Source organism: Geotrypetes seraphini, chromosome 7 (genome assembly GCF_902459505.1).
Source record: "Geotrypetes seraphini chromosome 7, aGeoSer1.1, whole genome shotgun sequence".
NCBI lineage: Eukaryota > Metazoa > Chordata > Amphibia > Gymnophiona > Dermophiidae > Geotrypetes > Geotrypetes seraphini.
This window is the reverse complement of record NC_047090.1, coordinates 143,042,347-143,065,473: the sequence shown is the minus strand read 5'-3', so window position 1 is coordinate 143,065,473 and position 23,127 is coordinate 143,042,347. Positions and strand designations below refer to the sequence as shown.

The following is a 23,127-nucleotide window of genomic DNA, read 5'->3' as shown; positions in this document are numbered from 1 at the left end:
TTGGTGAAAATGGTTCTCCCAGGTGTCAACTTGTGCTTGCAGTTCCGGGAATCTCCTGTGGGTTTAGCTGACTGCAAGCTTTGACAATTCCCAGAGGACCTCATTGGTTCAAATTCACACAACCAAATTTCAGTTTCTGGTTTGTGCCGAAACTGGAAAAACAGTTTCAGTGGGCCTCTAGTTTATCCAGTGTCCTCATTCCTTATGTGCCCTTTTGTGCTTTAATGGTCACAATTCAAACAAAATACCTATAATTTTCCCATTGTCACAGTCCCAATTAGATTGTGCACAAATCAGTCCTTCTACCACAAACTCCACTGGCTCCCACTAGAATCCAGAATCATATTCAAATTCGCCTGCTTTTGCTACAAAACAATATTTGGTTTATCCCCAAGCTACATCACCCCTCACTTTACCCTAAACCACAACTATAAGACCTCCCGCAAAATCCAACTCTTCGCCTACCCCTCCCTAAAACTATGCCACTCAAAAAAATTCCTTGACAAAACCTATGCCTTCCAAGCTGCCAAACTAAACCCTTGGCTGGCCCAAATGGTCCTCAAAGCCCACAACTACCTCGACTTCAGAAAAACACTTAAAACCCACCTATTCCGAGAGCAAGACCCTTAAAGTCCCTAATGCCCCTTCCTTCAATCCTCCTCCTCCCTCCTACTGAAACTTCTCCCCCCCGTCTCCCTCCTCTCCCCCCTTCTTCCTCCTTGTAGTTCGTAATTCTATGATCAATTTGGAATGTAACCACTTGTAACTACTTTCTCCTTGCTATTCGCAACTCTATGATCAATTTGATATGTACCCATTTGTAACTTCTTTCTCCTTGCTGTTCGCAACTCTATGATCAATTTGGCATGTAACCTCCTGTAATTTGTTCTAACCCATGTGAACCGCCTAGAACTCTTCTGGGTATGGCGGTATACAAAAATAAAGTTATTATTATTATTTTAAATATTGGCCTGATATCTCCATTTTGAAGCTTCCACCAAAGATTTAAAGCTAACTTCAAGACCTATGTACTTCTATTTGATATCAGATTTGAATTGTTGTATGGCAAACTTGAACATGGCTCAGCCTCTTTTTGCTTTCTTTTCTGTTCTGATTCTATTTAAGTTTTGACAACTGTACAACACTGATGTAGCCATGAAGTGTGGTATAACAAAACTGACAAAAATCATATTTGGCTCATAACAATTCTATTTTGCTTTTATTCAAGTCTATTCTCTTCCAACAATTTCATAATGTTTTCAGGTCCGCTCACTTTTGAAGTATCTCATCTATCCCTTTATTTACTATATTTGCAGGTGTATATCGCATGCATAAGGAGAAATTAGGTTCTTACCTGCTAATTTTCTTTCTGTTAGCTTATAGACCGGTATATTTCCTTTACGGATGGGTATTATACCTCACTGCTACTAGGAGGTGGAGACTGAGATCAAACTTGTATATCAGTACAGCTTCCCCTCTACTAATCCAGTCTGCCAAATAGCCAAGCAGAACCTAGGAAAATTCTTAACTGAAAACAGTAAAAGACACTCCAAACAGGAGTGTAAAAACAACAAACATCGTTAAACAACTGTTGGAACATGTGTAGAACTGTATCCTGGAAAATAAAACATCCCCACAGCTCACCAGCTAAACTAGCTGAGCCATCACCGCTGTACTTAATTCTTCCCGGCCCTAGAAAAATACTAGAACCCACAGAAAAATGCAAAATCTGCACACAAAGACAGATAGGATAGGGAACTATATCGGACTACAAGCTAACAGAAAGAAAATTAGCAGGTAAGAACCTAATTTCTCCTTCTGTATTGTTTGATAGACTGGCATAGTTCCTTTACGGATGGGACATACCAAAGCAGTACCCATTAAGGGTGGGACCCCCGAAGGGCTGACACCAGAACACGTTCACCGAATATCGTGTCCCGATGCGCTTGAACATCTACACGATAGTGTCTGACAAAGAAATGCAGAGAAGACCAGACTGCAGCCTTGCAAATATCCACTGGAGGCACTAGAGAAGATTCAGCCCAAGAAGCTGCCTGACCCCTAGTGGAATGAGCCTTGAGAAATTCTGGAACAAGCTTCTTCTTCAGAAAATAAGCGGAAGCAATAGTCTCCTTGATCCAGCGTGCAATAGTAGCCTTAGAAGTGCCATCCCCCTTATGAGGACCAGCTAGAAAGACAAAGAGTTGATCTGATTTCCGGATCTCCTGGGTCCTCTGCACATAAGAGCGAAGGACCCGCCTGACATCCAACTTGCGCAGCTGTCTTTGCTCAGAAGAGCCCTCCCAACTATCCAACACCGGGAGGACTACAGATTGATTGACATGAAAAGGAGAAACAACTTTTGGCAGAAAAGAAGGAACAGGCCTCAAGACAACCTGCTCCCTAGAAAACTCCAAGAAGGGAGCCCTACAAGAGAAAGCCTGCAGCTCAGAAACACATCTAGCTGAAGTAATGGCCACCAAGAAGTCCGCCTTAAGAGTAAGGTCCTTCAAAGAGCAGTCGTCCAATGGTTCAAAAGGCAGGCGCACTAGAACTGACAGAACCAGATTGAGATCCCAAGAAGGAACAGAGGGCCTCACAGGAGGCCTGAGCAACTTGGCTGCCCATAAGAAGCGAATCACATAAGGAATGGCAGCCAAACGCTGACCTTTCACTAACCCCCGAAAGGCTGACAAGGCTGCAAGCTGAACCTGGAGAGAAGACCAAGTCAGTCCCCTATCCAGGCCATCCTGCAAGAACTCTAAGACGTTAGGCAGGGAAACGTGAAAAGAGATCACTCCATGTGCATCACACCACTCCTCAAATAGATGCCAGATCCTCACATAAGCCCGAGAGGTGGAAAGCCTCCGGGACCCCAAGAGAGTTGAGATCACTTTATCTGAATACCCCTCCTTACCTAGGTGACCCCTTTCAAGAGCCAAGCCGTAAGACAAAATGGACCTGGATCGAACATTGGATTGGGACCCTGAGTTAGAAGGTTGTCCAAGAGAGGCAGAGGAAGAGGATCTGCCACCAGTTGCCTCACCAGATCCATGTACCACGGTTGTCGAGGTGAATCCTGGGCCACCAGAACCACGAGGCCCGGATGGCGAATTATGTGGAGAAGAACTCTGCCCACTAATGGCCACAGAGGGAACATATACAACAGCTCCTCCTTTGGCCATGGTTGAACCAGAGCATCCAGGCTCTCAGCCTGACCATCTCTGCGACGACTGAAGAAGCGGGGTGTTTTGGCATTGACACTTGTGGCCATCAGGTCCATGAGGGGCTGACCCCAAGACTGTACTATCAACTGAAAGGCCACCAGACTTAGACACCACTCTCCAGGATCTAACACGTGATGACTTAGGAAGTCTGCTTGAACATGCTCCACTCTGGCTTTGTGGGATGCTGATATTTCTTGAAAGTGCAACTCCGCCCAGACCATGAGCAGAGTTGCCTCCTGTGCCACCAAAGTGCTCCTGGTGCCCCCCTGATGATTGACATAGTCCACTGACATGGCATTGTCTGACAGAACCCTGACTGACTTGCCCATCAGAAAAGACTGGAAGGCTTTCAACGCCAGACGGATGGCTCTGGTCTCCAAGACATTGATTGACCAAGAAGCCTCCTCCGTAGACCAGGTGCCCTGAGCTGAGTGACCTAGACACTGAGCTCCACAACCGAGAAGACTGGCATCTGTGAGCAGCACCGCCCACTGCAGCTGGTACAGACTCGCCCCTTGTACAAGATGGGAGGTCTGGAGCCACCAACGAAGACTGTCCTGAGCTAAGCCCGGAAGCGGAACAGGGTGATCAAGACTGTGCCTCTGAGGCGACCACCTCTGAAGAGCATACTGAAGAGGACGCATGTGGGCCCGCGACACCTTACTACATCAAGGAAGGCTACCATCGACCCCAAGACTTGGAGGAAATCCTGCACCCGAGGACACCGGGACGCCATAAGCAGGCGAATCTGAGATTGCAATTTGCTTACCTGGGCCTCCGGAAGGAAGACCTTCCCCAAGGAGGTGTCTAACAGGACCCCTAGATATTCCAGGTGCTGAGATGGCGACAACTGGCTCCCAGCGACTGCAGAAACTCCACCACCCGAGCTGTGACTCGAGTGCTCTCCTGGAACGACTTGGCTCGAATCAACCAGTCGTCCACGTAGGGATGAAGAATGCCCTCTTTTTGCAACGCCGCTACAACAACCACCATCACTTTGGTGAAATCTGCGGAGCCATGGCCAGACCAAAGGGAACAGCACAGAACTGATAATGTTGCCCCAAGATCGTAAAGTGCAGGAAGCGATGATGGGAGGTTCGAATAGGAATGTGCAAGTAGGCCTCGGTCAGATCTAGAGAGGTCAGAAACTCCCCCGGTTGAGCCACCAGAATCACAGACCGCAGATTTTCCATGCGGAAAGAAGGCACGTGAAGAGCCCTGTTGACCCCTTTCAAATCCAGGATGGGTCGAAAGGTTCCTTGTTTCTTTAGCACCACAAAGTAAATCGAGTACCAACCTGTGCTCCACTCCTGTGGGGGAACTGGAACCACCGCATGGAGATCCAACAGTCTTTGAAAGGTCTGATGAAAGGTCTGCTGCTTCCATGCCACCTGCGAGGGAGAAGCGGGAAAAACAGTCTGGCAAGGACCGGGCAAACTCCTGAGCATAGCCATTCCGGATCACTTCCAGAACCCACTGATCGGATGTGATGTCTGCCCACTTTGGATAAAATTCTCTTAGCTTGGTGCCAGCAAGGAGTCATTGGGCAGGACGGGTAGCAGGGGATGATGCAAAAAGGGAATCCCCAGCCATTCCGGCAGCAAGGGAATCCTTTTCTCCCTGACCATCGGCAGCTGGGGACCACTCCGCGTGGGCATCGGGGGAAACTTGGGCTTCCCTGTGATCCAAATCTGACTCATGAGGTATATGCAGCGGGGTGCCCTGGCCGCCGGCATCTGCTGCCGATGAGGCTTCCCCACTGCTCCGGCCTGCACAACGCTTGCACAGGAAGGCCGCGAGTACCTCACGTCTAGAGCACTTATTCCCTTTAAAAGTGCTCATTGTGCTGAAAACCGCCTTAGCTGCAAGAAAAAGTGCAGGTTAGTTGAGAAAACACAGGAAAAAGGCAGTTTTAAAGGGAATTTAGCCCTTTAGACTGGCATACCTCAGGATTTGGGGGGGTTTTTAGGAGGTTGTTTTTTTTTACAGAACAGACTCCACGGCTCTCAAAGCTGGAGAGCTGGCCAACCAGGGGGCCAGGCCGCTGGCTGAGGCACCTCTATGGGGAGGTGGGGGAAGGTAGGGGGAGGGACCCAGCACGAGACCCGCCGGGTTTAATACCCCCGAGGTCGGACGGATCCCCAAACAGGACCCATCCAAGCTCTATCTGGCACAAATGGGAACCAGGAGTCCAAAATCAAAGTTCCAACAATGCTAAGAGGGGAGCCAAAATTAGCCTTACCACCTGCTACTGGGAACCGAGGAAGACTGGATTAGTAGAGGGGAAGCTGTACTGATATACAAATTTGATCTCAGTCTCCACCTGCTGGTAGCAGTGAGGTATAATATCCATCTGTAAAGGAACCATACCGGTCTATTAAGCGATACAGAATAGCATTCTATGCCCAGTTTTCTAAGTAAATGCTCCCAAGGAGTGCATATGGCTATTAAACAATGACTGAAGAAAGAGAACTCTGTACTAATATGTGTCTATCAGCTTCCACCATTTTTTATATCTAGCCATCAAAAAATAAAAAGGATATCCATTGTAGGACCATCCCACTCATTCTAGTTTCCACACATCTATCAGCAGCTGGCAGTCCCCTAAATCCAACAAAATTAATTCACCATTTTTTTGTCTATATAATTCAGCACTAAATCTGATATGGCCACTAAAATAGTCTCTATGCCATTTTTCCTAAATTCTGACCAGTGTTCATTGAATTTTTCTCATCACACCTTTCAAAATAAAAATGCCAAATTTAAACTCTGGAGCAAATGTGACCATATATTTAAGGAACTATTGTGTTTTATCTCTTATGCAGTCATGTACAATTTTCAAAGAATCCTTTTATTTTATGCAGACTATTTTGTGTGTATACTTTACCTATATAGTTTGAAATGTAGAATAAAATAGATATTCTAAAAGCACCTACCATATATACTTGAATATAAACCAATCTGAATAAAAACCAAGGTGATGCTTTTTCCCTCCAAAAGGAGGAAAAAGGTTGACTTAAATATAAACCAAGATTAAAAATTTGGGTGATCCTGGTGAGCCAGTCTATAAAGACTTGCCATAAGTTTTAACACAATTCTTTTAAAAATGTTAAATATTAGTGCAAAACCATATAACATTTACAATAAGAGCAGCCTTGATGAAATAGTCTTGTCTTTAGTTGCTGCTTAATTTTCTTGAAGGAAGTCTCTGGACCAGTGTTTCCTTATCTTTTTGTGGCTGTAACCCCATGATTGTAACCAAATAAATTTGTGTTACCCCCTAGAGCAGGGCTACCCAAGTCTGGTCCTCGAGATCTACTGGTAGGCCAGGTTTTCAGGATATCCACAATGAATATGCTTGAGAGTGATTTGCCTGCAATGCCTTCTTAGTATGCAAATCTCTCTCATGCATGTTCACTGTGGATAATCTGAAAACCTGGCCTGCCAGTAGATCTCGAGGACCGCTCTTGGGCAGCCCTGCCCTAGAGGTACTAAATAATGATGCACCTATGGAGAGCCCACCGAGGTTGTAACCCCCAAAGACATGACCCCATTTGTAGTCCTAACCCACAATTTGGGAAGTTCTGCTCTAGACAGATATCCAAAGGGAGCCAATTCTGGAAGCAACTACTTTAAAGCAACAGTGATGACTGGGATTAAGTGAATATGGAAGGAGATGGTAAGAAGATTGAATATACACAATCGCATAATATTATTATTTTTAAAAATATATTTTTATTAAATAAATTATTATTTTTAATAGTGGCTGTGTACGCAACATACCTCAGAAAGTGCAAGACCTGGAGCAGAGGAGTGGCAGAAGCCCATGGTAAGGCAGCCCACAACTTCTGTGCCAGCAATACTGCATAATGATTTAAAACATGCTTACAGACATTCTCATCCCCTCCCCCTCAGCTGGCATCACTTACTGTTCACTGCTGAATAAACCTGCTGATCCAGTGCGGGGACTTGAGCATCTGCTTAAGGCCTGACGGCTCCCACCTTCTCTGAGAATCTCGGAGGGGGAAGGAGCTGGCAGGTCTTGAGCATGGACAGATGCTCAAGGCCTTGTACTGGATCAGAATACAGTGGATTAGTGGAGGCACCAAAGGGTAAGTGCGATGCCATGGGGGAATGTTTGAAGAATAGTGGCAGCATGTATGGAGGTCAGCTGATCCAGGATTATGGACTAAAGCTCTGGGATAAGGGGCATGCATTCTGCATAGTGGCTCTGAGAGGTGGGGGGGGGGGACTTTAAACAAGGAGCTGGCGTTCAGCGGGGAGCAGGAGGATAGCAGCTATGCTGATGGTCAGGTGGTGGCTCGAATGTAAACAGAGAACCACAATTTTTGGGCCATTTTATTCTGACCAAAAATATCAGTTTATTTTTGAGTATATATGGTAAGCGCATTATGTCTTAATTTATGCAGATGGCTAAGAGGGGTAAAAAAGCATACATGCTTCTGAAAATAAAAATGCTATTTTCTTCCTCCAAGCTAAACATACTTCAGGAAATGTCTCCTCACAATCCAGCTAGAAATATGCATACAATGGAAACCCATAGGTACTTTCAATCAAGTTGAAGAGGACAATTTGGGAATGTTAATATGTTTTAACACAGTTAGATTGCTTTGTAAATTGTCCTCAAAAGGTATAAGGAGAAATGACAGTGCTCTTCTTCACCACACATGATCAGCTGCATCAAAACAGCCTAAAAGTGACTTAATCCGACTGACAAGGCTTTTTTGGCCTATGAACTATAGCTAATGGCTACCTCATGCCAAGTAAAAAAGAAAAAAAAAAGTACTCACTTTTTATATGCTGTTTTTACATTATAAGAAGCAGCAGAATTCAAAATAGGAATGCCAAGGTCCATATAAATTTGCTTCCATACAGCACCACTATCAATCTAGAATAAAGTAACATTTTTTAAAACTGACATGAAGAGACCTGGAATGCATATCAAGACAACAAATATAGCCTTCAAAGGAATAAATTCAACTTATACTATATACTTACATTGTCACATCCACCCTGGTGATAAACAAGCCTAAAAAGTTTGAAGAGATTAAGATCCTTGTAGCCTAATACAGGTGGTTTATTGATGGGGGTACCTAATTAAACCATGAAAGAAAACAGAAAAAGAATATTAAGAAAGCAGCAATAGCTTACAAGTGCTAACTCTTAAGAGCAGATGCAACATGTCTGTCCACTGGGGCTTTATTTATTAGAAAAGCTCAAGTTATCCAGACTGCTCCATTCAAGCTTTAAAAACAAACAAACTATTATTTACGAATCATTTAAATACAATTGGCACTTAGATTTGCTTTTCTAAAGCTATGTTTATGAAGCAACAACAGTAATGCCCAAATTACTAAAGTCTGATAACCCAATTTTAAACAAAGTATTTGAATAAAGCATTTCACAATTAAACAGAACTGTATCAGATCAATAACTGAATGTAAACAGCAGATTTTTATTAATCCGGTTTCTTGTTGGGAAGCAGCCTTGGAATTCACAAATTGAGTTGGTCCAAGCTGCAATCACTAACCATGTTCAAACTCTGTCTTGGAAAAAGTGGGGAACACCAGTTCAACAAGTTTGTAATGCACAAACAGTTTGCCTGTGAGCTCTGTCACCCTGAAGAAAATAATGTATTATTTTTGCAGCAGGGAGAGTACAATAGAATGGAGCAGACTGGAGCACAGTTTTAGAAAGATGCAGGCGTAAGAAATCAGGGATTACAAAGAAAAAAGTGTCAATCCACAGTAATAAAATACATGAAAACTATAGGGCCCCCCACAGACCGACCTAACTTACAGAATGAGTCACAGCCTTGGGGAGGCGAGCACCCCATGGCATGGGCCCTTGGTCAGGAGAGTGGGTGAACGACAGCCTACAGTCTGATGCCTGGAGGCAGCCGCTGAAAAAATAGAAAAACCAAAATCAGGTTTATGAGAGGCCCCATAACTTAATACTACAGAATCCCCTCCCAATGTCAAGAAACAGATAGTTCCTATAAATGGTCTGGCAACTATGAACTTAGTTGATAGCTTGCACATCCAATCAGGCCACAGTACTTTCTCAACCGGATCCTGATTAAATACAAAAAGAGGTCTAATAGCTCACCTCACTTTCTATTGAAAGGCGAGACACAAACCGACATCGCCACCTCTGTAGGCAGGCAGGCACAAAACGGATGCATTCAGCAGTGCATCACCACAATTTTAAGATCAGTTTACCAGCAAACTTTTTTTGAACCTACGTCTTAGTCCAAAAGATTTTGTGCCTGTCTACATGCTAAGGCTTAAAAAAAAAATCAGTGCATCAGTGCGCTCCATTTTTTAAATATTAATTTGTCCAATGATTTACCAAATGAGAAGAGCTGATTTTGACATTTTTCTCTATATACTAATAACTACTTTTACAATCCTATAGCATAGAGAATGCAATAATTGATTGGAAATAAAAGTAGTGAACTAATCATTTTAACTTTTCCTTAACATGTGTAAAACATTAAATATATATTTATAAATCTATTGCTATTATTTGTATCCACATACATTTCGCTTTACTTGAGGATAGTGACTATTTTATAATATACATTTTAATTCCATTTAAGTTGTAGCATTCTAAAATTACACTAATCTTTATATGCCAGATGAAAACAAAACATTGTATCCTTATGTATACCAGTGGTATAGCCATGGGGGGTGGGGTATTTTGGGCTCAGGACCTCTCCAAAACTATTAGCACCTGTTAAATTCCTGGTTCGGATGCTGAAGGCCCACCAGCCAATCAGCTGCTCCCCTCCTCTTGCTGCCAAAGGAAACAGGAAGTCAGTGGCATGTTTCCAGTTGCTGCTGTCAGGACTCCTTGCTCATGGTTCGTTCGTGAAAGACTGAGCATGCTCCAGGAGTTCTGGAGTCAGCTGCTGAAGGTATGCTGCTGACATCCTGTTTCCTAATTTTTTTAGCTGTCAGGGCCCCGGCATCCCTGTCAGAAAAAGTAGTTTTTAAAATGACCGGGGAATGCATTGCCACCTCCCCAGCCACTCCTGGCTCCCTCCTTCAAATAATAAGAGGGCTGACTACGCCACTGCTGTATATCACTGATTGGGAATATATGAAAGATGTTGAAGAGCCCCGAGGTTAATTGGCCATTTTAGCATTTTGCAGCACAAACCCAGTCAAAATGTTTACAATAGGCCTCAAATACAATAGCATGTAGAATACCTGTAAACTAATAATTTAAAATTTACCTACCTGTCTGGCAGACATCTTGCTGCTGTCTGAACCATGGGGAACTTGGAACTTAAAGTCATCAGCCCCACATGGCTCAAACTACATGATGGCTAGAATACACCAAGCTGGTGGCCACCATACAGCTCAACACACTACTACCAGTCGTATTACAACTTAATGGTCAAGACTATCTTGAGAGAGATCCAAGATGGCGACGGAGTAAGTCACCCTTGAAAGCTGCTCCCGCTTGGTTTGGCGATTTTCTTTCATTTAAGAAGTTCTTACCTTAAATATGCCCAAGCGTAGGGGCAAACAGAGAGGCGTTCTTCCAGCCTCATCTGGTATTTCAACGGGGAGACAGGTGGCAATTACAGCATATGCCACACCGGCTGGATCGGGTGCATCCGCTGACCGAGGGGGGCAGACCTCGGTCTTGGAGAGCGAAATTTTCGCTTAGCCCTGTGGGTCCTGGAGCTCCTCCGCGGCCCGGGAGGATGTCGGGGACGCCGTCGGCGGCGCAGGAGGTGCCGGAGACGAGTTCTCCGTTGACGCTGCTGAACTTATCCCTGACCCCGGAAGTTATTCACGGCTTGCCGACTCTTTTGCAGTCGACAATGGAGAACGGAGGAGCAGTTGCTGGTGAGGAAGCAGGGACAGAGGAGCAGCGAGCTAATGGGGTATTCCCCGGAACATCATTGCCCCCCCCCTCCTCTGGTAAAACCTGAAGTCATCGATATGGAAGCGATTTGGAGTGGACTTGAGTCAATACATAAGGTATGCTCTCAACTTTTTTCTTCAACACAGAATATTAATTTACAAGTTAAAACTTTGGAAGAGAAACTCCAAAAGCAGTCCAATAGAACGGACAACTTGGAAAAATCAGTGTCAGAAATAAAGGCTTCTATGAATTTACATTTAAAGGAAAAGTCTTTGTTGCTTAGAAAAATGGAAAATTTGGAAAATGCAAATAGAAACTTAAACCTTAGACTGTTGAATTTTCCGGTATCTAAACTTCAAACCCCAAGAGATTTATTCAACTCCTTTTTACAATCAGTGTTGAAATTTCCTGAAAATAATATGCCACCGCTTCAAAAGTTATACTATTTGAATATTCCCAAAGAAGAGAAAGGCAAAGGGATTGTATCAGGAGACTTGGATCTCACTGGTATGCTGGAAACATCAATTCAAGAAGAAATAACTGTTAGAGCAACTTTACTGGTAACCTTTGTTTTTCTCCAAGATAAAGAGGCAGTTCTCCGTTTATTCTATAGGACTGAGAATGCGGAATTTCATGGTTCCAAAGTTTCAATATTTCCTGATGTATCCAAATTGACGCAAGCCAGACGGAAGAAATTCCTGGCATTTCGACAGTTAACTTTGAATATGGGAGCAACCTTTCAGTTACGTTTTTCCTGCAAATGCTGTCTTACCTATCAGAATGTTAGATATATATTTTATGATCCGGACCAGTTAAATTTCTTTTTAGAGGGTAAGACGGAATTTAGAGCTCCAGATCCCTCCATACAGTCCTCTATCCAGGCAGATAGTTAATCCAACCGTACTCTGTAATCTGTAACTCGTATGAGTATTTTTTTTTCCTTTCTTTTAGACCCAACTTCCCTTGGAGGTGATGGACTCTCTCTCTTCAATATGTGGACTCTGATTGGTTATATATGAGGAATTATTATACATAATTTAATATAATTATTTTCTTTTTCAATTGTTAATTTCTTTAGATTGTTGTTAAACAATTTGTGAAAAATATAAATAAATAAAAAAAAAAAAAAAAAAATGGTCAAGACTATCTTATAAATACTTCTATTAAAATACTGGGAGTCACTTTGGACTGTCATTTAACCCTTGACAAACACTGATTCATTGGTTTAAAAATGTTTCTTTGTTCTATGGAAACTTCGTACTATCAAAAAATACTTTGATTCAATATTCTTTAGATTACCAGTCCAATCTTTGATATTAAGCATCCTTGATTAAGGTAACATAATATATCTTGGGTCCTACAAGAGAACTATCAAAAGATTAAGCATTATTCAGAATTCAGCCGTCCGCCTCATCTTTGGTCTGAAAAAAACATATCATGTTAGTCCTTATTATAGACTGCTGCACTGGTTGCCAGTGGAGGCAAGAATCATTTTTAAATTTGCTTGAATCTGTTTTAAATCTCTAACTGGCTTGGCTCCAACTTATCTTTTCTCCTCACTTCGAGCTGGCCTGTATCATATCATCAAATGTACCCGTAGTTCTCATTTATTTGCATTTCCCACTTTGAAATCTTGTCTCTATAAGAGATTCTTAGATAGGACACTTTCGTTTCAAGCCGGTAAATTGAACTCTTGGCTAAGTGAATCAATCTCAAAAGCTCCTCTCTATCAATCGTTTAGGAAATCAGTAAAGACTTATCTTTTTGGTAAATTTGTTACTTCACAATTTTTCTTTTGTTTCTTGTTATCTTATAATGTACTTTGTACCTTCTGTTGATTGTACTTCACTGGTTGTCAAGTTGTCTCTTTATTGTGAACCGCTTAGAACTTGTTATGGTAATTACGGTATACAAAATTTATTATTACAGTGATAAGTACTCTCATATGGAATGGGATGAAAGTTTGCTTTGATCAGATTACATTTTCATGTTACAATACTTTCTTCTGTTTTCATTTTGTGAGAGACATTATTTTTTTCTATCTATTAATTCTAAAACCAAAATGCAAAAATGAAGAATATGTGGAGCTCCAATGCTACAGACTAATGGTGCCTAAGAGATACCACAGCATGATACCTTCTTCTTCATAAAGCACAATGGCTACCCATTACCCATCGTCTATCCTACAAAATACTTCTGCTAACATTCAAAACCAAACACTAACTCACCAGCCTTTATAGACAAACTCCTGATCCCATATACTCCCTCCAAGACACTTCATTCCAATAATCAAAACCCACTCATCAGCCCCTCAATACGTGAACTATTTTATGACAACTCGCAAATCCATTTTCTCGGTTAATGCTCCCTTTCTGTGGTATGCCCTCCCATTGGATCTCCGCTCTTTAGAAAAATTCAAGTCCAAACTTAAGACTTTTCTTTTTAAAGACGCCTACAACCTCTAAACTCATTTCTTTCAAATAGAATTCACGTAGTTCATTGATGGACTTTGGAAAAAAATGCTTCTTTTTAAAGCGAGCCCTACCATAATGTATCTTACTCTCCCCTCCACCTTCCACCCTTTTATTTTGATTTTCAATCTCGATGTATCTATTAACTTACCTAATTTCTCTTCCCGTCTCGTTTCCAGTGCATCAGTCTGTTTATGCCCCCTTTTTAAATTATTTTTTTCCCTTTATTTCTAATTTTAGATGTTTTATTTTTAATTTTAAACTCTTTTTTAGACTCATTCCATTGTACACCTTTTGATAAACGGTATATCAAAGAATAAAGAAACTTGAATAACATATCCACACACTGAAAAAGTTGGTGGAAAAAAGTGCCAATTATTAATGCATGAAGTATTTGCAGCACGCTAAGGACACAAAATGTTCTTAAGAAGCAGTTTACCATGTGGCAACTACAAAACTACCACGAGCCCTTTAAAAGGGCTATATGCTACCAGTTAGCATGTGATAACCATTAAGTAAATGCCAGATGAAAACAAAACATTGTGTCCCTATGTAAACCAGTGGTATAGCCATGGGGGGGGGGTACTTTGGGCTTCGCTTGTCTACCATTTACACTATGACCTAAAGTCTTAACATAATTTTTCATGTATTCTATAGAATTTAATTTACTTTTCATGTCAGAATGCTAGAATGTGCACTTTTATTTGAATGTTTTTACATCTGAGTTATACTTGCTTTACACGGTCTTGTATGCGTTTCTTCAAAATAAGACAGTAAAAAGACACACAGCATTATTTAGATTTACATATGTATTTTTCATTAGTATATCAACAAATGAGCAAATTAAAAAAAGATTTATCATATAGATCAGAAAAAGAATCATATAGAACAGAAAAAGAAAAAAACCCTGCATGGTACGGTTTAATATTAAGATGGGTATAGAGAGGGCTCATTCAAAAGCAAAGATTCTTGACTTTTAAAAAACTAACTTTGTTCGGTGGGGGATTACATCAAGGAAATGTCTTGATGGGAACATCTGGAATGAGTGGAAATGCAGTAAGCAAAACCGAAAGGAGTAATTGTAAGAGCAACAATCCCTTCCTCAATACGCTGGATGGTGTGAATAACTTGAAGAAAGACCTGGCGAAGCTTGAAGAATGGTCTGAAATTTAGCAGCTAAAATTTAATGCTAAGAAATGCAAGGTCATGCATTTGGGCTGCAAAAACCCGAGGGAATGGTACAGTTTAGGGGGGTGAAGAACTTATGTGCACGACAGAAGAGCAGGACTTGGGTGTGATTGTATGTGATGATCTTAAAGGGGCCAAACAGGTTGAAAAGGTGACGGCGAAAGCTAGAAGGATGCTAAGGTGCATAGGGAGGGGTATGTCCAGTACAAAAAAGGAGATATTGATGCCCCTGTATAAGACTTTGGTGAGACCTCATTTAGAATATTGTGTACAATTCTGGAGGCCGCATCTTCCAAAAGATATAAAAAGGATGAAGTCGGTCCAGAGGAAGGCTACTAAAATGGTGCATAGTCTTCATCATAAGGCGTATGGGGACAGACTTAAAGATCTCAATCTGTATACTTTGGAGGAAACTAAATATATCAAAAGGTACAATCGTATTCAATCAAAAAAGCTTAAGTTCAACACGTATTGTAAATGATGTTAGGTAGAAGGGATTCATTCATACCAAAAGGACAGAAAGACTGTTGACAAAATCATAAAACGCAACGGAGAAAAATAAACCTCAATTGAGAGCAGCCGGGACTACACAAGTGCCCTAAGCCGCCCTCATCATCACAGGTTTATAAAAAACTCCGTACAATTATAAATAACTTTCATACATCAAAGTGTTATATTTTTTTCAATTTTTCAATCTTTTTTCTTCAGTATTTTTGATATTTTCCAAAATGTCACTTATTGGATCTGTCCAAAAAAAGGGGGAGAAATCATTCCCAAACACCTATAATGTGGCAATCAGCTCAGCTATAAGCATTAAAACATCGTTAAGCTGCGTGACTTTGTGAAACCGAAATATCATATATCACTCATCTGGAGATGTGAAACTTCCTAGTCCCGACAGAAAAGGCTTTCTGTTTCGCCAAAAAACGGCTACTTCAGGGGATCCATGTTATTCGGAATACTCCACGCTTCTTAACAAGACAAAATTACAGCTGGCTCCTCACAAAATGGACGAAAGATTGAAAAATTGAAAAAAAATATAACACTTTGATGTATGAAAGTTATTTATAATTGTACGGAGTTTTTTATAAACCTGTGATGATGAGGGCGGCTTAGGGCACTTGTGTAGTCCCGGCTGCTCTCAACTGAGGTTTATTTTTCTCCGTTGCATTTTATGATTTTGTCAACAGTCTTTTTCTGTAATTTGGTATGAATGAATCCCTTCTACCTAACATCATTTACTTTGGAGGAAAGGCAGGAGAGGGGAGATACGAGAGAGATGTTTAAATACCTACTTAATATAAATGCAAATGAGTCAAGTCTCTTTCATTTGAAAGAAAGCTCTGGAATGAGAGGGCATAGGATGAAGTTAAGAGGTGATAGGTCAGGACTAAACTAAATAAATACTTTTTTTACAGAAAGGGTGGTAGATGCATGGCACAGTCTCCCAGTAGAGGTGGTGGAGATAGAGACTGTCTGATTTCAAAAAAGCCTGGGAGAGGCACGTGGAATCTTTTAGAGAGAGAATGGTTACTATGGATGGGCAGACTGGATGGGCCATCATGTTTCTATGTTACCTTATATGCTCAAATATAAACACAGATTTTTGGGCCATAAAAATAGCCCACAAATGGTGATCTGTTTATGTTCAGGTCCTCAAGTCTGTGCGCTCCTCCCACCCAGACCCTTTGCAGGATTCTTGCAGTCTGCCTTAAGCCATGGTGGTCCAATGGTAAACCAGGACAAGAGCAATCCTTCCTGCATCCTGCCCCAGCCAGCTATTAACCACCCCACCAGACCAGTTGCAAGCATTCTGCAGGCCTGCCTTAAGCCCTGGTGGTCCAGCAGTGAGCTGGGAAAGGAGCAATCCTTTCTGTGTCCTGTCCAACTGTTAACCACCCCACTTCCCCACCGGCCTTCCGGACCCCTCTCCGATATATCTTTTGAACCCTGGTGGTCTAGCAGTGAAGCGGGGCAGGAGTGATTTTTCTTCACTCCTGCCCTGTGAAGCTGTGATCAGAAATGGCTGCAAAAGTTCCCAGGGATTTTAAGGTACCATTTCAGGTAGGCGGGAGGGAGGTGAGAATTGTTGAAGTCAGGCTTGGAGGAGGCCTGCAACAGGTCCGGGAGGAGGGGAGGGTTGGGTGAGTGCTGACCCAAATATAAACAGAGACCTCCATTTTTGGGCCACTTTTTTGGCCCCAAAATCTCAAGTTTATATTCAAGTATATATGGTATATGCTTAACAGATAAGAGATATACAGATACTCTAATATTTTTGTATTACTTTAGTTGTCTTGTTTGACATTGTATTGAATAATGTAACCCACTGTGATTGTTAAAAATTTATAACTTGCTATATCCAAACATACATTTCCATTTTCAGACCACAAATACCTTTCAGTTCATTGCGGTGAACAAAGAAACTGTAAAACCACAGTGAGTTACAAAATTTATAAGCAAAAAACAATTTGTATAAAACAGCAAAAATTTTCAATTATAGAATAAATTATCAGATTTTCAATTACTAATAAATCTGGTAAACAATGATGATTTCACTAATTTTCTGAATTGCAAATATGAAGATGCCAATGATAGCAGCTTATGAAATTCAACATCCCAACTGGCAGCTTGAAAGAGATTAATCTTATAAATACATCCTCTTACCGACTTAAAAGTAAAAAGAGGTAATCCGTAAAGGAGCCTTGCAACTTTCCAGACATCAAAACCCATTTCAGAAGCTCCTGATGGTGTATTGAAAATTTCACAAGTCACACAAACCATATATTCTCTGCACTCCCTCCTTTAGCCTTCTAGTGAATAGAGGGATATTGTTTGCAAACACCCCGATATTGGTCACAGATTCAATGTTCAAGAACAACTCATAAGAAGATATGCATGAATGTTCTGAAAAAGCTTTCTCCCAAAGAACTCCTTATGTCTTTAGCTTCTCTCCACAGGGCACCAAGGAATAAATCCCAAAATTTTTAGCTCAAAAGTGGAACCAACCACCATGGAACGGTAAACAAATAATTTCTTGAATCTGGCCTTCTGAGCACCACAGAGAGAGGTGGTGTCTCCTGCATTCACATTTTTATGTCCTTCAAGATTCTCTGAACAGGTTTTTTTTTTTTGGGGGGGATAGTGAGTGGTAGAAGGAACTGGAGGTTATTTAATGTTTCTGTCTCTTAACTTTAATGGAAGATCATAAAATCAAAGAATGAGAGATCCTCTGGCGGAGACGGATCTGATGGTAAGTCAAGTGAACCTTCTTCAACACATCTGGCTATGACTCATAATCAGAGTCCCAAGAGTGCTCAGTCAGACCCTGAAAAATGTTTGAGAAATTTGGATCTTTGCTTGTCATGACATCAGTGTCAGGCCTTAGGTATGAGTATTGAGACACCATGGAGCTCCATTACCCCAGTGAAGCTTCCCCCAACATACTAGAGATTTTCTGCTGCACTGCTGTCAGACTAAAGCCCTTTGGTTACCCAGTCAAATAAATCAATTACAATAGTTTTACCAAAGGGAAACTGTGTGAAAATAAATCTGATTTCTTTGACTAAGTGCAAGAGAACTAGATAGGAGGACACACACTAGATGCACTCTATTTAGATTTCAGCAAAGCCTTTGACATGACTCCTCAAAATGGCTGGCCGAAGTTAAAACCCAAAATGGAAAACTAGACTGGGAACTGGTTGCTTGACAGACAAGAGAAGATAGTGGTAAATGGCAGCCACTTAAAGGAGAGTAAGTGAGTAGTAAAGCACCTTAGGGGCCATTCTATTAAATATATTTATGAATGACGGCTCATTGCAGTGGCAAATTTTGACGTCGCTCATACTTTGCTGCTACTCTACAGTTTTGTGACTTTTTTGTTTTCCCCCCTTTTTTTACCATGGACCCCTGACGAAGGTTTGTCCGAAACACGGACCGCGTCGGGTCCCCTGATTGGCAAAAGGGTTTGCATATAATTATTTTTATCACAATAAATTTTGCCTACGTCTTGTACAGATCTGCAGTTTTGTTTTGTTTGCTCTCGGTTGTTTTTTACTGCAGTTTAGGTTGGAACTTTTCTCTTTGTTTTGTTGCTTGGTGCACTTTCAATGTCAACATATTGCCAACATCTGATGAAGCTCCAGGACCCATGAAGATTGGTCAATTGACTTCACCATCAAAATCAAATTTCTCAGCACCAAAATAAATAAATAAATAAATAAATTTGTTCTGCTTTTCTCATTCATGAAGGTCTCTCTTGAACATGAAGACACATTTACAAGAATCATGGCTGAACCTCACCCACTGCAAGGATCGGATATGAGTATCTGTAATGAATATTGTTCTGTAGCACCCATGCACCTTTTTTTTTAAGCCACCTGAAGCTTTTTTTCTGGGACATCTTGTCTGAGGAAAAAAAAAACCTACACTGTGAAATCAAATGACTCAATTTTGAGCCCAAGGTCTTCAACTGAGACAAACCAAGCTAGTGCAAAATCCATGAAACCTGAAAATGGCTGAAAAGCCTAGGTAAGACTAGAGGTCGACCAAATTTTGGTTTTGGTTATAGTGTGGAAACTGGCCCAAAATCCTTTTTCTGCTTGGTTCTGGCCAAAACTGACTGTTTTTCGATGAAAGCCAAAAATTTATACTTTGTCCTGTTTGTCTCCCTCCCTCCCTCCTTCCCCCCACCCAACTATAGGTACCCCTTCGAGTTTATCTTACATTCCCTGAAGGGGTGTAGTCAGGACAGGAGTAATCTCCAGTTGTTCCTCCTGGCTCTGCTCTTTAAATAGCTGCCATGACCTCTGTTCCAAGAGGTCACGACAGCCACTTTGAAAGTAGAGCCAACATGGGCAAAAGTGATTGGGGATCACTCTTGCCCTGAATATACAACCAGAGATTGAAAGGTAATCTGGGGGAATTGGAGGGGGCTACTCTTCGCAATTTTTTTTTTGTTTGTGTAATGCGATTGCAAGTAATGCAGTTATGATTTTGCATAGTAGTTTGTACGGTAACTTTAGCAGCTGATACACCGAATATGGCACAAATTCAGTCATAAAAGCACTTTAGATTTTAGTTTCCGTTTTCATTAGCGGAGGACTGTGTATCCAGAGGCTATTTTTTCTTGGAGGTGAAATATGGCTTTCATTATTTAAATTATATATATTCTGGCTTGGCTTCTGTTGGGCATGATGGAAATGTAGCATTTTAAGTAAATATGGTGTGCAGATATCAAAGTTGCTTACCTGTAATGGGTGTTCTCCGTAGACAGCAGAGGAATGAAGTCACACTCTCCCCTATCTACAGTAAACTTTTGGCTTACTGGGCATGTGTGAGGACTGCTGCTTACCGTGGCCCCTCCCCTTGCCCTGCTAGTTCTGTCTCTAGCTGAAAAATACATATAAATATATATTTCTGAGGGAATGGAGGGAGGATAAGTGTGGCTGCATTCTCCTGCTGTCTACAAAGAACCCCCGTTAAGGTAAGCAACTTCACTTTCTCCAGAGACAAGCAGGGAATATGCAGGCACATTTATTGCTGAGTCTCTAGCTATAATTTGGTTAAGGATGGTGGCAGACATTATGATACAAACAAGTTGCATAAGACTGACTGCCCCATCTAAATGTCCTGTGCTCAACTCTGGTCCAAACAGTAATGTTTGGTAAATGTGTGAATCGAGGACCAGATATCTTGAACTGGAACAGAACGGAAGTTAGCCACTGAATATGCTGTCACACGTAATCTGTGTGATCCTATTCTACCAGGACATGGTTGATCTGCTTTAGTGCAATGGGATATCCACATGGAGACGGTCCTTTTAGGTAACGAAAAGTTGGTTAGTCTGATGTAGGTCTGCAGTTGCTTTTAGGTAGAAAAGAAGAGCTCTTCTGCAATCCAAGAATGCAGGTGTTGCATCATTGGAAAGTCATGCGGAGGAGGAAAAAAAGATGGTAGAATTACGTATGTTTTGGTTAAGATGGAAATTTGTAACCACCCTAGGAAGGAATTTTGGGTGTGTGCGAAGCTGGACACAGTTTGGGAAGAGCTGCGTGTAAGGGCAGTAGGTTACCAAAGCCTGGAGTTCACTGATACATCTTGCCAATGTGATGACTGTGAGAAAAACTGTTTTTCTTGTAATATACCTGTGTGAGGCAGAACATAGTGGTTCAAAAGGCATGTCCATCCATTAGTTGGTTCAATACAATGTTGAGATCAAATGGTAGTGGCAGGTCCTGAATGGAAGGGCAGAGATTGACAAGGCATCCGACGAAGCATGCCATTAGGGGATGCTGTGAGACTGGTTTACTATAGACTGGGTCGAGATAAGCTGATGTTGCAGATAAATTATACTGGATTGAATTTGTCTTGAGACCTGAATCAGACAGGTGGAGAAGGTAAGTTAGTATTAGTGTAATTATGGACATGCTATAGGAATCTGGCCCTGGCTAGATGCCCAATGAGAAAAACTGAGAACAGGAGAATGGAACAGTCTTGAGAATGTCCTATTCAATTTCCATGCTGCGAGGCTGAGGCTGGGCAGATTGGGATAAAGAATCTGCCCATTCTGTTGAGAGATGGATGGGATCCTAGAGGAATTAGAGGAGCTCCGAGGAAGTCCAGGAGAAGAGGCTACCATATCCACCTAGGACACCGTGGTGCAATAAGGATGAGATGGGCAGAGTCTTTGAAGACTTTCTATATAACTTTGGATATGAATAGAAACAGTGGAAAGGCATATAGGAAAGTTGCTGTCCAATGGATGGAAAAAAGTATCTCATGTCATGGCTCGATACGCTGGTCAAAGTGAACAAAATTGACGGCATTGTGCATTGTCTTGTGAGGCAAAGAGGTCTATGTGTGGGGGCCCCATAGTTCAAACAGCTGATTCAGGGCTATAGCTGAACTGCTTCAACTAATAGCCAATTTGTCGATCAAATCGGGAAGGATTCCAGAAGACTGGAAGGTGGCAAATATTAAGCCGATCTTCAAGAAAGGTTCGAGGGGTGATCTGGGAAGCTACAGACCGGCGAGTCTGACCTCGGTACCGGGAAAGATGGTAGAGGCGCTGATAAAAGACCACATCATTGAGCACCTTGACAGACACGATCTGATGAGGACCAGCCAGCACGGCTTCAGTAAAGGAAGATCTTGCTTGATGAACTTGCTGCACTTCTTTGAAGGAGTAAACAGGCAGATAGACAAGGGTGACCCGGTCGACATTGTATATCTGGATTTTCAGAAGGCGTTCGACAATGTTCTGCTTGAATGACTACTTTGAAAAATTGTGAACCATGGAATCGAGGGTGAAATTCTCACATGGATTAAAAACTGGTTGGCGGTTAGGAAACAGAGATTGGGGGTAAATGAACAATACTCGGACTGGAAAAGTATCACCAGTGGAGTGCCGCAAGGTTCGGTGCTTGGACCTGTGCTCTTCAACATATTTATAAATGATCTGGAAATTGGTACGACGAGTGAGGTGATTAAATTTGCAGACGATACTAAGTTATTCAGAGTAGTGAAGACGAAGAAGGATTGCGAAGATCTGAAATGTGACATATTCACACTTGAGAAATGGGCCGCAACATGGCAAATGAGGTTCAACATGGATAAGTGTAAGGTGATGCATGCTGATAACAAAAATCTTATACACGAATACAGGATTTCCGGGGCGGTACTTGGAGAGATCCCCAGGGAAGAAACTTGGGAGTGCTGGTCGACAGTATATGAAGCCATCCGTGCAATGAATGGCGGCGGCGAAAAGGGCGAACAGGATGCTAAGAATGATTACGAATGGGATCACGAACAGATCGGAGAAGGTTATCATGCCGCTATACCGGCCCATGGTACGCCCTCACCTGGAATACTGTGTCCAGCACTGGTCAGTGTACATGAAGAAGGACACGGTACTACTCAAAAGGGTCCAGAGAAGAGCAACTAAAATGGTTAAGGGCTGGAGGAGTTGCCGTATAGCAAGAGATTAGAGAAACTGGGCCTCGTCTCCCTTGAAAAGAGGAGACTGAGAGGGGACATGATCAAAACATTCAAGATACTGAAGGGAATAGACTTAGTAGATAAAGACAGATTGTTTACCCTCTCCAAGGTAGGGAGAACGAGAGGGCACTCTCTGAAGTTAAAAGGGGATAGATTCCGTACAAACGTAAGGAAGTTCTTCTTCACCCAGAGAGTGGTGGAAAACTGGAATGCTCTTCCGGAGGCTTTTTTAGGGGAAAACACCCTCCAGGGATTCAAGACAAAGTTAGACAAGTTCCTGCTGAACCGGAACGTACACAAGTAGGACTGGTCTCAGTTAGGGCTCTAGTCTTTGACCTAGG

The 23,127-nt window shown here is 41.9% G+C and overlaps 1 protein-coding gene across 4 annotated transcripts in view; it reads right to left on the bottom strand.

Moving 5' to 3' along the window:
- Positions 1 to 23,127, bottom strand: part of ARID4A (AT-rich interaction domain 4A) — a 236,072-nt gene that overhangs the window by 70,791 nt on the left and 142,154 nt on the right. For all 4 annotated transcript variants that reach the window (XM_033952272.1, XM_033952273.1, XM_033952274.1 and 1 more), the window contains exons 13-14: positions 8,247 to 8,341; positions 8,039 to 8,136 (exon numbers count right to left, since the gene is read on the bottom strand). In XM_033952272.1, coding sequence (XP_033808163.1) covers positions 8,039 to 8,136; positions 8,247 to 8,341 — 193 coding nt within the window. The remainder of the gene's footprint in view (positions 1 to 8,038; positions 8,137 to 8,246; positions 8,342 to 23,127) is intronic.